Source organism: Diadema setosum, chromosome 11, assembly GCF_964275005.1.
Source record: "Diadema setosum chromosome 11, eeDiaSeto1, whole genome shotgun sequence".
Lineage (NCBI taxonomy): Eukaryota > Metazoa > Echinodermata > Echinoidea > Diadematoida > Diadematidae > Diadema > Diadema setosum.
The window spans coordinates 19,826,576-19,839,457 of record NC_092695.1 but is presented as its reverse complement, the minus strand read 5'-3'; the positions used below and the strand labels follow the sequence as shown (position 1 = coordinate 19,839,457).

General features: G+C 39.3%; 1 protein-coding gene across 1 annotated transcript in view; it reads left to right on the top strand.

Moving 5' to 3' along the window:
* The window catches only part of LOC140234951 (sodium- and chloride-dependent glycine transporter 1-like), a 35,222-nt gene extending 26,533 nt beyond the window's left edge, over positions 1 to 8,689 (top strand). The window contains exons 7-15 of the mRNA XM_072314989.1: positions 723 to 857; positions 1,457 to 1,560; positions 2,185 to 2,315; positions 3,061 to 3,170; positions 3,889 to 4,023; positions 4,702 to 4,801; positions 5,902 to 6,029; positions 6,780 to 6,962; positions 7,491 to 8,689. Coding sequence (XP_072171090.1) covers positions 723 to 857; positions 1,457 to 1,560; positions 2,185 to 2,315; positions 3,061 to 3,170; positions 3,889 to 4,023; positions 4,702 to 4,801; positions 5,902 to 6,029; positions 6,780 to 6,962; positions 7,491 to 7,859 — 1,395 coding nt within the window. The 3' untranslated portion in view covers positions 7,860 to 8,689. The remainder of the gene's footprint in view (positions 1 to 722; positions 858 to 1,456; positions 1,561 to 2,184; positions 2,316 to 3,060; positions 3,171 to 3,888; positions 4,024 to 4,701; positions 4,802 to 5,901; positions 6,030 to 6,779; positions 6,963 to 7,490) is intronic.
* The last annotated feature ends 4,193 nt before the right edge of the window (positions 8,690 to 12,882 follow it).

The window sequence follows — 12,882 nt, the reverse complement described above, 5'->3', positions numbered from 1 at the left end:
CTCTACTCAGACAGGGCACGCCTTCAGCTGCTCACAAATATCTTATTTCACAAATAGACTAGGAATGAACTGTCATTCCCATTCGCAAATACACAAGTATCGGCATGCACTTAGCACGTAAGAGGTATCCAAATTAGCATACGGAAAAACAGGGATGAAACGGGGACAACTCAAGAAAGCTGTATACTTTCTCGTATTTATGTGATTATGCATTGTCTTCACTAGTGATAGCACATCGGCTGTACGCTCAAAGTACCCATCCACACTACACTCTTCTTCTCACTTTCTCTTTCACCATCTCTATCTCTCTGTCTGTCTTCCCCTTTCTCTCACCGTCTCTCTCCTTTACTATCTTCCCTATCTTTCCCCTCCACAATCCCTTCACTCTATCCTTCCTCTCCTCTTTTCATTCTTCCTTTCTCTTTCTATCACTGTGTACATTTTCTCTCCCTTTTCCTATATTTTCATCTTCCCGTATTGCATCCCTCCTTTCTATCTCTCTTCTATCTGCCTTTCTCCTTTCTATCTCTCTTCTATTTGCCTCCCTCCTGTTCATCTCTCTTCTATCCATCTCTCTCTCTCTCTTCCCTTTCATTTTTCTTACCGTTTACTTCCCTCCCCCTCCCATCCCCCTCACCCTCCCATGCCTCCTCTCCCTCCGTTCTCTTCCTCTCGCACCTGTTCCATCTGTCTCTCTCACACTTTGTTTCCCATCTCTTCAGGTTGCCTACATCCTGGTGGGTTTCCACATCCTCTTCCTCCTGGTTTTCCTGATCCGAGGAGCCCTCCTCGACGGCGCCATGGACGGTATCAAGCTTCTCTTTTGGCCCGATGTGGAGAAGCTGCGTGAAGTGCAGGTATATATATCGCAATTTTCTTTACAGACTTATAACTTGAAAAATGGGCAAAGAAAGTGGGATTCCATCCGTGGAATCTCATTTTTGTGCTAATTTTTCATTTATATGATATATCTTTCTAGTCAGTTTCCCCTTTGTTTGCGTTTATTAGAGTCATGCCTTGTTTACATAATTGCCAGCACAGTACAAAAGACGAGCGCCAAATGTTTGTCGATTTTTTTTTGTTTTTTTGTTTAACGATAATGAATTTCTCTGGTTTTAAAAACTACACGAAATTTCATGATACCTAAACAGAGTTTTTGCTAATTTCTTTGATTGATTGACTGATTGATTTATTGAATTTGATCGATTTATCGATCGATCGATCGCTTGCTTGCTTGATTGATTGGTTGGTTGGTTTGGTTGATTGACTGACTGGTTGATTGATTGATTGATTGATTGATTGATTGATTGATTGATTGATTGATTGATTGATTAACTGATTGATTGATTGCTCGATCGATCGCTCGATTGTTGATTGATTGATTGATTGATTGATTGATTGATTGGTTGACTGATTGATTGATTGATTGATTTCTTCTTGATTTGCCCTTCTTTAGGTGTGGTCCACGGCATTCTCTTGTGCTGTCTCCACTTTTGCTCCGATGTGCGGCATTCTCATGTCTCTTGGGAGCTACAACAAGTTTCACAACAACTGCTTCATGTGAGTTACAGCCTATCTTCCTCACTTTCCCTCTCTCTCTCTCTCTCTCTCTCCCTTTCCCCTTTCTCTCTTTCTTTCTCTCTCTTTCTAGCATTATTTTTTCAGCAACTGTTATGATGAAGTGCTGTGAGTTTCCCCATCGTATTTGTTCAGTGAAAAATGACACCATGCACGTTTCCTTTCACGTCGAGGACTCTTGTCTAGCAACATCTGGCAAGGATTATGCACTTTGCCTCAACCCCTCCCCCCCCCCCCCCGAAAATAAAAGACATCATAAAAGGAAACATGAAAAACAGAGTCTGCAATATGTCCAGTTATGTGCACTTAAAATCTCTGTCAATAGCAATGTGAATACATAGATGAATTTTATTGATAAGTGTCACCATGCATGTAATCTCATACCCTTTATCTTTTCTGTGAATTACTAGTACATGGTGTGTGTCGTTTTGAATTTTAGGATTGTTTAGATGTCAATGTACGCTCAAAATAATAGACTGAGTTTGCCTGCTATGTAATGATTTATACATTCATGTACAATGTTTTTGGTATTAATTCCGTTTGTATTTTGTATTTTGTTAATATTTCTTATTTGTATTTGATATATATGTTTTCTTTTGTCTGCAGGGATTCAGTTGTTCTGATTCTGGTAGCCTTGTTTGTAAACCTTTTGTCGGCCGTGACTTTCTTCACTTACGTTGGATATGGCAATGCCGTCGCTGGTACTGAATACCTGTATGAAACGTACTCAGAGACAGGTGTGTTACATTATATATGTTATTTTCATGGTATGCTTGAATTTCCGTCCACCTCCATAAATTGACACTATTTACTATCGAAAGTGTATGCGTGTGTGTGTGTATGTGTGTGTGTGTGTGTGTGTGTGTGTGTGTGTGTGTGCAAAATATTTCATCATGAGTATATGGTTATACCAGAGCTGTCAAGTGAACCTGAAATATCATATATTCCCTGAAGACCAGACGAAAGAAACTTCAAATCTTACTGATTTGGAAATTTTTATCACCAATATTAAGATGTATGTGGTGCATGCGATGTAACCCTGATAGCTTACTTGTGTACGTGTGGACGTTTGATAACGTCAATTTTCATAAATACCTACCTTAATGACAAGTTGAATATAAGTTTAGTAAAAGGCAAAAGGCATGGATCAGTGTAAACACTTATTGTAATTCCGCCAAAAATCTCAGGGCGGCTGCCTTTCACTGACTGAAATGCTAGTATGTTATAGATACATATGCTAATATGTTGTAATTATTTTTTTCAATGTTTTGTTCATGTCTCAATTGTAAAGTGCGCTAGAAAAGAAAACGTATTTGTTTTATTTTCACATAATTTACTTTCACTATAAATGGAGGTTAAAGTTAAAAAAAATGAAATGACTCAGAATTTTGTTTATGTTGTTTCTGCTTTATGCTCAGTATAGATTTGCTATGCATCAAGAAGATGACTTTTGCTACCCATATTACGTAATCTCCCCCTCAGGTGACACCATCTTTGTCCTGTTGGCGATGATCTTTGGCACCTTACCCCACGCCCGAATCATGTCTTTCCTCCTCTTCTTCTTCTCATTCCTGGACAGTCTCAGCTTCCAGGTGAGATGTACGCCACGTCACGTGGCTGTCACGTGAGAATGGGGAAAGAGTGTCTGTGATAAGTGCTTAGGAAATCTGAGTGGATTGGCTGTAATTTACATGTGGAATCCTTCAGAGTGTTATGAGTGTAGTCACTGGTTCTATTTTAGGGAGAGGGGAATCTCTATTAAAAGTTACTTGAAATGGAAGGTGATCAGAAAAGAGTGTTCAATTTTATGTAAGTCTTTAAAGGATTTTACGTGTGATATAAGTGCTGTTGGAAGGTCAAAGTGGTTGTGGATATTGTTAAATCTTGAGTTTCATGTGGGGGACATTGCTTTTGAGCACTGCCTCACATCAAACTGGACTCCGTGGAAGACCAGCTATAGTGCAGCTGGATATGGGCTATCCAGCCATCTTCGCAGATGGAAAAAATGAAACAAACACCAAACACTGTGAGAACAGATGAAAAGACATTGAGGTTTATGTCAAAGCATGAAAAAAAAAATAAGGAGGAGGAGCAGGAGAAGAAAAAGAAGCAAGAGGAGGAGAAAAAAAAAATGATGAAGAAGAAGGAAAAAAAGATGATGATGGTGGTGGAGGTGGTGATGATAATGTATGAATGGGATGGAATATTCATCAGCGGGAATTTAAATGTATCTCGTGAGAGAGCGTGAATTATTTTAGTATGGTGTGATGTCATATCCAAAAATGTGCTGATTCGTCGTTTCTTTTGCAGGTTGTGGCGGCCCTGTCCATCGTCATCGGCTTCATCGACGTCATCGGCTGCCGCCATTCGTGGAAGGCCCTCGTGCCGACCTCCTTCCTGATTACGGCAGTGTGCTTCGGAGGCGGACTGCTCTTTGTTACGCCAGTGAGTGCATGTGGTTTTTACCGCAGCTATCAGTAGGATAACATTTCTATACAGACTTCATGAAGTTTGTAAGTCCCTTCGTTTCTCAGTATAGGCGTGCGTGAATCTGAATCTCATTGTGAAAGTTGATACGGTTCACAGTTACTATGGGTGCCAGAGGAGTATAAAATCCAGTGTAGGCCTCTATATTCAGTAGAGATAATGCTCCCCCACCCCTTTCCCTCTCTATACTCAATGTATGCAGATATCATTAAGAGCCAGACAAGCGCTAACGCCAATCAAAATTAATGGCATGGAACCATCTTTACTTCTCAGGCAGAAGTGCATAGAATACTTTGTGATAGAAATAGGTCTTTGCCATCTGAGAACTTATTTAGGCCATTTCTGCAGCAGTACAAAATTCACAGAGTTCTTATTTAGGCCATAGCGTTCTGCAGCAGTGCAGAATTTGTAGCGCTAATGCCTCTTTGCTTCTTATTACACATTGAGCTAAACTATATTTCACACACCAGTAAAAAAAAAAGTAGAAATAAATGAATATATATATATATATATATATATATATATATATATATATATATATATATATTAGCAGCAATCTGAGAGATAGAAAGTGTGCGTAACTTGTGATATTCAAAATGATAGTAAATGTGGATTAAATCAATTTTCTGTCCTCAGGAGGGACCTCATTTTGCCGACGTGCTGCGGAAATACTTTCTCCCCCACATTCCATACATCATTTCAGTCATTATGTGCTTGGCCGTCACGTGGATATATGGTGAGTTTTTAGAGCAAACAGACAAGGAAATTAGTTTTCAGCAGTGTTGGCTGGAAGAATGATCGATGCGCAGTTTACGTGATGATCATTTTGTAACTTCTTTTTACAACTGGGTTAACAACAGAGGCTTTCTTAGCGTTTCGTAGTGGGTTTGTGGAAATGAAAGAGAGAAAAAAAAATCATACCCCATAGGCATACCATTTGTAGAATATGAAAATACTAAAATCGGGAAATTGACGTTCCTATAGTTTCATCGGCTTATCGTGTAGATTTGTCATAAATATTTTCCGTAATTACTCTTTATTAAGATGTATCGGTGTAATTGTGTACCCAATTAGACGTATTAGAGCATGGCCCTTGTAAGCAAAGATACGAAGAGATTGTGTCCCCAAAAGACTTTGTATATTACCGCTTGTCACACTAATCCATTATGTTTGAAACAGCACAAGTAAAACGTTCAGAACTCCGTACATATAGGACATTTATTTTCAATATTTCTTCTAAGTCGTAGTGGTAGATCATGAAAGACTTGAATAATTTTAGTTATGTGGACTGGCACAAATAAGCTGGATCTTCCAAATTAATGAGAAAATTAAAGTTCTGTGCGTCTTTGCTGGCATGGATGTGAGTATTAAGGAGTAAAATGCACTTATACTTAGTTGTTAAAACATTTGAAAATAATTTTCAATATTTTGGATGTATAAATCTAGAATATCCCTAAGTGTTTCATCATGATGATAATGAAATCGGAAGAAATTTCTTCCGATTTCATCAGTTTCTTCCTAACCTTTGTCGAATAAAAACAATAGATAAATACAAGTGAAATATATTACCCGACACTTACTAAATGAAAAGCATGGCATCAAAGCACTCTTCATTTATAATAGCGATCTTTAGATATATTGACGCAAACGCTAAGAAGAGGCAAGCTCCCGGATCGAACAATGGAAACAGCTGTCTCACGCATGTGCAAAGAGCCATTTAATCCTAATACCGTCGTCTCTAGCGTTGGCGTCGCAGATCTAAAGCTCGCTAATCTCACAGTGGGAGTACAGGTGCTGGACTTTATTCACACGAACTCTTCACATTTGTATGTATAGGCACGTTACCAACCTGGAAATTTTTGCGGTTCCAGCGAGACATCAAGGCCATGGTGGGGTGCTTCCCTGTTGTCTTCCAGGGCTTGTTCGCCGGTCTGGAAGCTGTCATTGTGCCACCGGTTCTGGCGGTAAGCAGATGCGAGCTGCATTTCATCATTTTAATAGCTTATTATTTTTTTCTTTCTTTTTTATTGTATTATTTTTTTCTTATTTTCGATTGTTTCCAGTGATGTATGTTTCGTGTCTTCCAAAAAGCAAGTTGTTGTTTGTGATTTGCAATGCAGGTCTTACACTGTAACTACAAGTCACGTGTCATATGAGGTTGATTTTGGAACAAACAATTTCAAATATAGAAAGTTTCAAAAGTGCAAATACATTAATGGCATCAAAGGAAGATCTTGAATTTTTTTTTTTTTTTTTTTGGTCAGTATCAGGAATATTTACATCGCCAATGTCGTAAGAGGTTGAAATAAAATGCCATATTGCTTTACTGTTTAAATTCTTTGAAGCTGTATGGCACGGGTTAGTCAAATACCTGTCGACCATTGGATAGTGTCCTGATAACGTGATGCTAGAACATTTGCCGATGGGGATAAAAAAAAGAAACAACAACAACTAATTGCAGGGAACGTAATTGTAAAAACGAACGGCAAACGATATGGGATTTATATTGCTGGATGTTGTGACCACAGGGCTTGAAAAATCTTTTTCTCCGAGGTTCTTAGTCGTTGTCTTAGATGTTGCCTCATCCCAGGAGGTATAACTTCCTTTTTATGGCATTTCAAATTCTTGAACATTGCGATGTGAAGTTTGTAAATATCTGGCTGATCTCGCTATTAAATCCAAATACCCTCGCCCTTGCCCCCGCAAACGTGCAGACGGCGTGGGTGTTCTCCCTCTACCTGCTCTTCAAAGGGCTGCAAGTCTCCGAGGAGCCCTACCAAGGCTGGCACATCGCCGTCGCCATCGTCTTAGCCTTCGTTCCCCTCATAATCGGCTTCCTCTGCGGTGCCGTCATGGAGCTGTGCAAGTACATAAAATCGTACATGTACTTCACGGAGGTGAGCGCAATCGTCAAGTTTCTCGAGTCGTTCCCTTTCAAAATGCTGAAATCCCCCGTAGGATAACATGCATCGCTCCTTTGGTTGTAGTAAGCAGTGAGTTAGCTCTCCCTGTCTCCCGTTTTCGTGCTCCAGCAATTCGGGCAGAGGGCTGGATGTTTCTAAGCGATGGAATAAAATCAACAGATAATGGAGAAATTCTAGCGTGATATCACCATACGTTTGTTAGTCAATTATCTAATACTGCATTACAAAATCAGGTGGATTTTATTTCAGGAAGTTGTGGGCCCCCGCATCTCTAGTAAAGTCTTTGTCATATCTTGACCAAGAATGATCTATTTTTAGGTTCAAATATAATGCCATAGTATGCCAATCGGTAATCATTTAGTGACCGCACATACATGTAGTCATTTTAATTTCAGATGGCCAGCATTTCTGCTTACCTTCCTCGCAAAAACGATGTTTAGTAAAGCCGTGATATAAAGTTATCATGACAATAACCTTGCTGTTCGTCATCTGTTTTTCTAGCTGTTTTGGCGTGCCTCTATCCCGCACCGCGAGTGGGGACCGGCGGTGGAAGAGATTCGCGCCGAGCACGGCTACCCGCCGCTCGACGAGCCGCGGGATGACATGATCCAGGAGGAGAAGTATCGGGACCTGTCCTGTGAGAACATCAACAATGCCAACAACAGCCGCCAGGACGTCGGCTACTCGATGTCGATGCACGACGAAGTCAGCCACCCGCCGTCGACGCCCAGAGAGAAGCGGGAGATCGCGTATCCGGACGGCAACGACCTCGAGCAAGATTTGAATCCAGCCGTCAGCTCGAACGCCACGTTACCCGCCGGCACCCCTCTGCTTGGTCTGAGCCTCTGCTCGCACGAGACCACTTTGTAGCACCAACTCCCCTGTTTATACACCCTGGACTTGCAAAAGATCACATCTCTCTTTCCAGAATCAAGGGCTGTGCTCTATACGACTTACTGTCATTCGCAGACAGCAGAGAATGTAATGCCCTTTGCCGTGTATAACTTCCCACTCTATTTATGTTTCAGACATTTTTATAAGTTTTATATCACCTGTAAATAATCTTTTCTATGTATTTCTAATGTCTGCATATATTATTTTGTCATAAGCGATTTATCATTTGTATTGTATCAATTATAACGACAAGGTATTGTTGATTATATTCATAGACACGGACAATTTTCCAATGCTTCAGTAGAATGTCAAAGCATGGCTTTCAAATTCAACTAGCTCATCAGTCTGAAACAAATATATTCCATCGCAAAGTTGTTCACGAGCTGATGATGGAACAGACAACTATTCCAAGTTGCTTGTGAAGTAGGCTAACATAAAACTCAGAAAAAAGTACAACAGTTAACTCTTTTTACAGGCTCTGCTGAAATATCCAATACCACCTTCCGATGTTCGTATAGTCATTCTGAAATTGGACCAGACCTAGACTTGCAACGTTGTTATACATCATCTTGCCAAGAGCAGCGACGGGAAAAGTTGCTGATTGCCACATTTGATTGTGACCGGAATCCACAGAGACTCTTGAAGATCCGGTAGCGTAGGGAAACATGGGTGGTCCGATTGAACTGATCTTCATTGTTTGCTGCCCACAAGGGGTACATTCAAAAACCACAAAGTGCGCCCGTCAGCCACGTCAAGGAATGATCTATGTGCACCGAAGCGCGCGGTCATTGATGCATTATGGGATAGCTCAGGGGACCAACTTGCCCCGGTTTTGGCTGCATAGTTATATCATGAAGCTACATAGCTTCATGGTTATAATTATGCACTCGGGTCACGTTCTGTCTTTATCCTGGACTGTATTTTGTTGAAGATTTCTTCGCTTTCCATCATGTGAACTGCACATTGAAGCCTTGCAGTAGTGAACCATGGCTCGTATAGTGACCGCAAATCAGTAAAATTTAGTATTTTTAAAACTCTTTTTAGTGGAATTCTAACCGAAGATAAAAACAGCAACGAAAGAAAAGCAGACGAAAATTGCATTTATTCGCATGAGAACTAAGATACCCGCAAGACAACTGAAAGCGACAATGCTCCCGAGGAATCCCACAGTGCATCTGTGACAGGGCTCCCCGCGCAGCGTGCGCAGAAGTCTTTTGCGTATTGGCGATACCGAAAATTGGTTTGGGTCGACTCCAGTGGAGATTCCTCGGCTGTGTGTGTATCTTACATAGAGATCAGTGATAAAGCTCTACACAAGTCGTTACGGAGATTTCCGAATATATCCGAACCGGGCCAGCCTTCCCACTCCATGGTATCCCCACGCTACCGAGTCTTTATTATACAGAGGGATAGGATTAGATGAAGTTATAGGGCTTATACCTTCTTTTTCGTTGTCCTCTTTTTATTCCATTTTGCCTTAGCAGCGTGCAGCGTCAGATAATTATAAAATGATGCGCTTTTTTGTTTTCCTCCTAAGAATGTTTGATATCTTGTGCGCATGCACAGTCAGGGACTTTACGGGACCAACATAAGATCACTTGTAAAAGAATTTTAAAAAAATGTTCACTTTTTTAAAAGAACTTGATTTGATAGTGTGGTGTACCGTGATTGAGTGAATTCAAAGGAAAAGGACAAAAATGAAGTAGGGCCTGAAGGGAGTTTATATCTCTCAAGTATTGGACACTTGTGCAGAATATTACATGTCTATATGATGTAGCGTTGATTATTTTGTAGTTCATTGATTGATGCTTTTATGCAAGTCTCCAAAATACATATCAATAAAATTGCTGGAATACAGTTGATATGGGATACATTTACAGTATATTTCATATATTGTTTCGATTATTATTTTTTTACTTTACCAAAATAATCAAGATAAGCAGAAAATGGCGAATTCTGTGCAAAAATGCATTGGATCTTATCAGTTACATCAATTTTGTGCATCTGATGTGCAGTAACAGAATATTGAGATATTGCACAAAAACATTTATTAATAAAAACCAGTGAAAAGATGTATTTCTGTAATAAATAGGTTGTGCATTTAAAGTGGAAAAACTAAGTTGCACATAAGCAGGGAAGAACAATCCACATGCAAACTTTACTGTCTGTAGGCCTATTTCTTGAAGCTGGAGTTAATAAATGGTTATGGATGATCTGAAGACCAATAGAGAAAAGTAAAGTAAAGCAATAAATGAATGGGGAAAAAACACAGCTGAACAACAAGTGGAGACAAAATACTCCATTGATGTTACTATAATCTTACTTGTATATACACATTACTGATTTGTAAATACACACTGTATCTATATGTACACATACCCTTAATTGTACAGATTTATCATAGCTGAGTTTGAATATGTCATCTTTCTTGTGAAGAAAATTCCAATTCTTCATTCTTCCCTAAAGCAAATGGGGAAGAATGTGAAATGGAAAAGAGATGAAGATTAAAGTCTTGCAATTTTGGTCAGAAATCCATTCTTCCAAAATAAATGTATCTAAAATTGATGTAATCTTTGAATATTCAAAGATTGAAGTGAAGGACAGAATTAATATTTATATCTACTTGATGCAGATGTGTGATAGGAACGGAAAATTGGGACTACTTCTCCATTCCCAGCATTTTGTTTGTATCAGTGTCCAGAAGGGAGCGAAATTTCCAGACTGGCGTTTCATATATTGCATACTTGTTAATTCCAACAGTCAGGAGTTGTGTTCCAATTCCGTTTTCAGAGTATGAAATGTAAATGGATTTGAAAAGTAGTGAGGATTATCTTTCTTTTTTTTTTCCGGGTATGCTGTTGTTTCCAGAGATTCCATTACCAGAGTGAAGGCTTCCCGTCTTTTTCTGTAGCCACCTCTTGCCTTTCGATGGTCTGCTTTGGTGAATGGAGTCAACACTGGATGTAAGAATACACAGATCGACTAGTGTAGATCACGCACAGTGGATATATAGTTCAGTATTATCGTGTAACTGTGGGTTAGCCGGCAAACTTCCAAGACTAGTGTACAGTACCTAGACTTCTTTGTAGTACACATTGCTTGTTGTAAGCAGAATAATTATTTGTCATTATGCTACTAGTGGATATACTTCCAGACACAGACAAACACTATATTGTTTCAATCACATGCTAATTGATCATCACCTGTCTAAATGGTAGTATACAAAGTTTGTACCATAAGTTATGGAAAAAGAGCTTTGATTTTTCTTTGCAGAGATGCAGTGTTGCTAAGCAGTATGCTTCTTAAACTAAACCTGTGCATTACTGAACAGTTTCATTACAAGATGTGCACTGCTGAACTAAAGGCTTAGAAAAGAAGGTTCTTTTGTTTCTTATAGTTTTTTTTTTCTGTCTGTTCATGTTTTTTGTTGCAGTGAATAGAAAAGTTCATGAGTCACTGAACTTTCTGGTCTGACACAGTGAAGCAGATTATTATGACACACCACTGATGTCTCTTTTTAACAATGCAAATCAAAACTATGTAAAATAACTGCTTCTTCAGCTGTTTTTTTTTTTAAAGGTGCAATTCTTATGGACAAGGATAAACCGAATATTTACATATCTAATTGCCTACGTGTATCTTCGTGTATCAACAGTGGCATGTGTATTGCACGTACGCCAAGCTACAGACGTTGGTCACATTTAATACTTGAAACAAGGGAGCACCGCTTTCCTGCTTGCAACTGTCACTACAAAACTAGAATATGCTGTTTACATGTGTACCCCCCCCCCCCCTCCATTCTCTCTCTTTCATGGCTTCAATACTCGGCTATAGCTGGCATCATGCACTTGAACATGTTTATTCAAGGAATGACATGATGCAATTTATTACTAATTCTTGAAGAGTGAAATATGACTTATACAAGTAATGTAGAATGAAATCACAAAATAGGTCAATGTAGCTTTTGATGAGGCTCTGTTGCCTCAATGTTAACACATGGGCTACATCACAATCACTCTCCCTGACGAGTCGACTGGGGGTACATGGCAGATATTAAAAGAGCATCTCGTACATAATTGGTCAAATTATACCCCCTCCCCCAACTGTGTATGTTTATAGATGATTTCCTGGTACACTGGTATTGAATTGACAACTAATACATACCCGACGTTCATGATAGTCACTAATGTAAAGCCAGGGTTATTGGCTTGTTGCCTGGGGGGGGGGGGGGGGGGGGATGGGAGAGGAGGGGGTGGTGAAGCAATATGTGTCTCTTGGGGCAGATCACTTGATATTGCTTGACATCAGTTTGGATGTGGGTGCTGGGGGTCCATAAAATCATCAGTGCTGTAATGTTCAGTATGTGTAGGCACTTGACGGCTATAATAAGCACGGTAGTAATCCAGATTACTGGCACTTGGTGAGACATGTATCACAAGAAAGCATGTAAACAGGAACAAATTTCAGCGAAGCTTTTTTTGTTTGTCTGAAGGTGAAATATGTACAGCATTTTATATACATATGTATTTCATGTCAGCATCGCTTGATAATGTTTGTGCATAACGTTCACTCTTTGATATAACCAGATCAAAATATTTGCCATACTTGTATGCTTGCACCACTGTCTTACATGTTGACCATGCCCACAGCACATTCTTTCTTTAAAAGGATGTACAGAATGTGTATTTGATTTTTATACTCGATTTCATCACATCATGTAACTTTCAGTGCTACAATCTTTACCATTTTTTTTTTGTACAAACATTTTCAACACCATTTTTACAAATCTTTGGTATTGATTTGCTGTTGTAATGAATATGTGCAACAGAAATAAAAACTGCATGTCTTCTATTGCCAATATTTCTTCTGTGCAAGATTCCTTTGATTATCTGTGTGAATATTATACAAATTTCTGAATGAGGGTAAGCAGTAATCATTAGCATAATCTCATCGGCTAAGAACCAGAAAGGCACTGGCATGTTCTAAGATATGAGTGGAA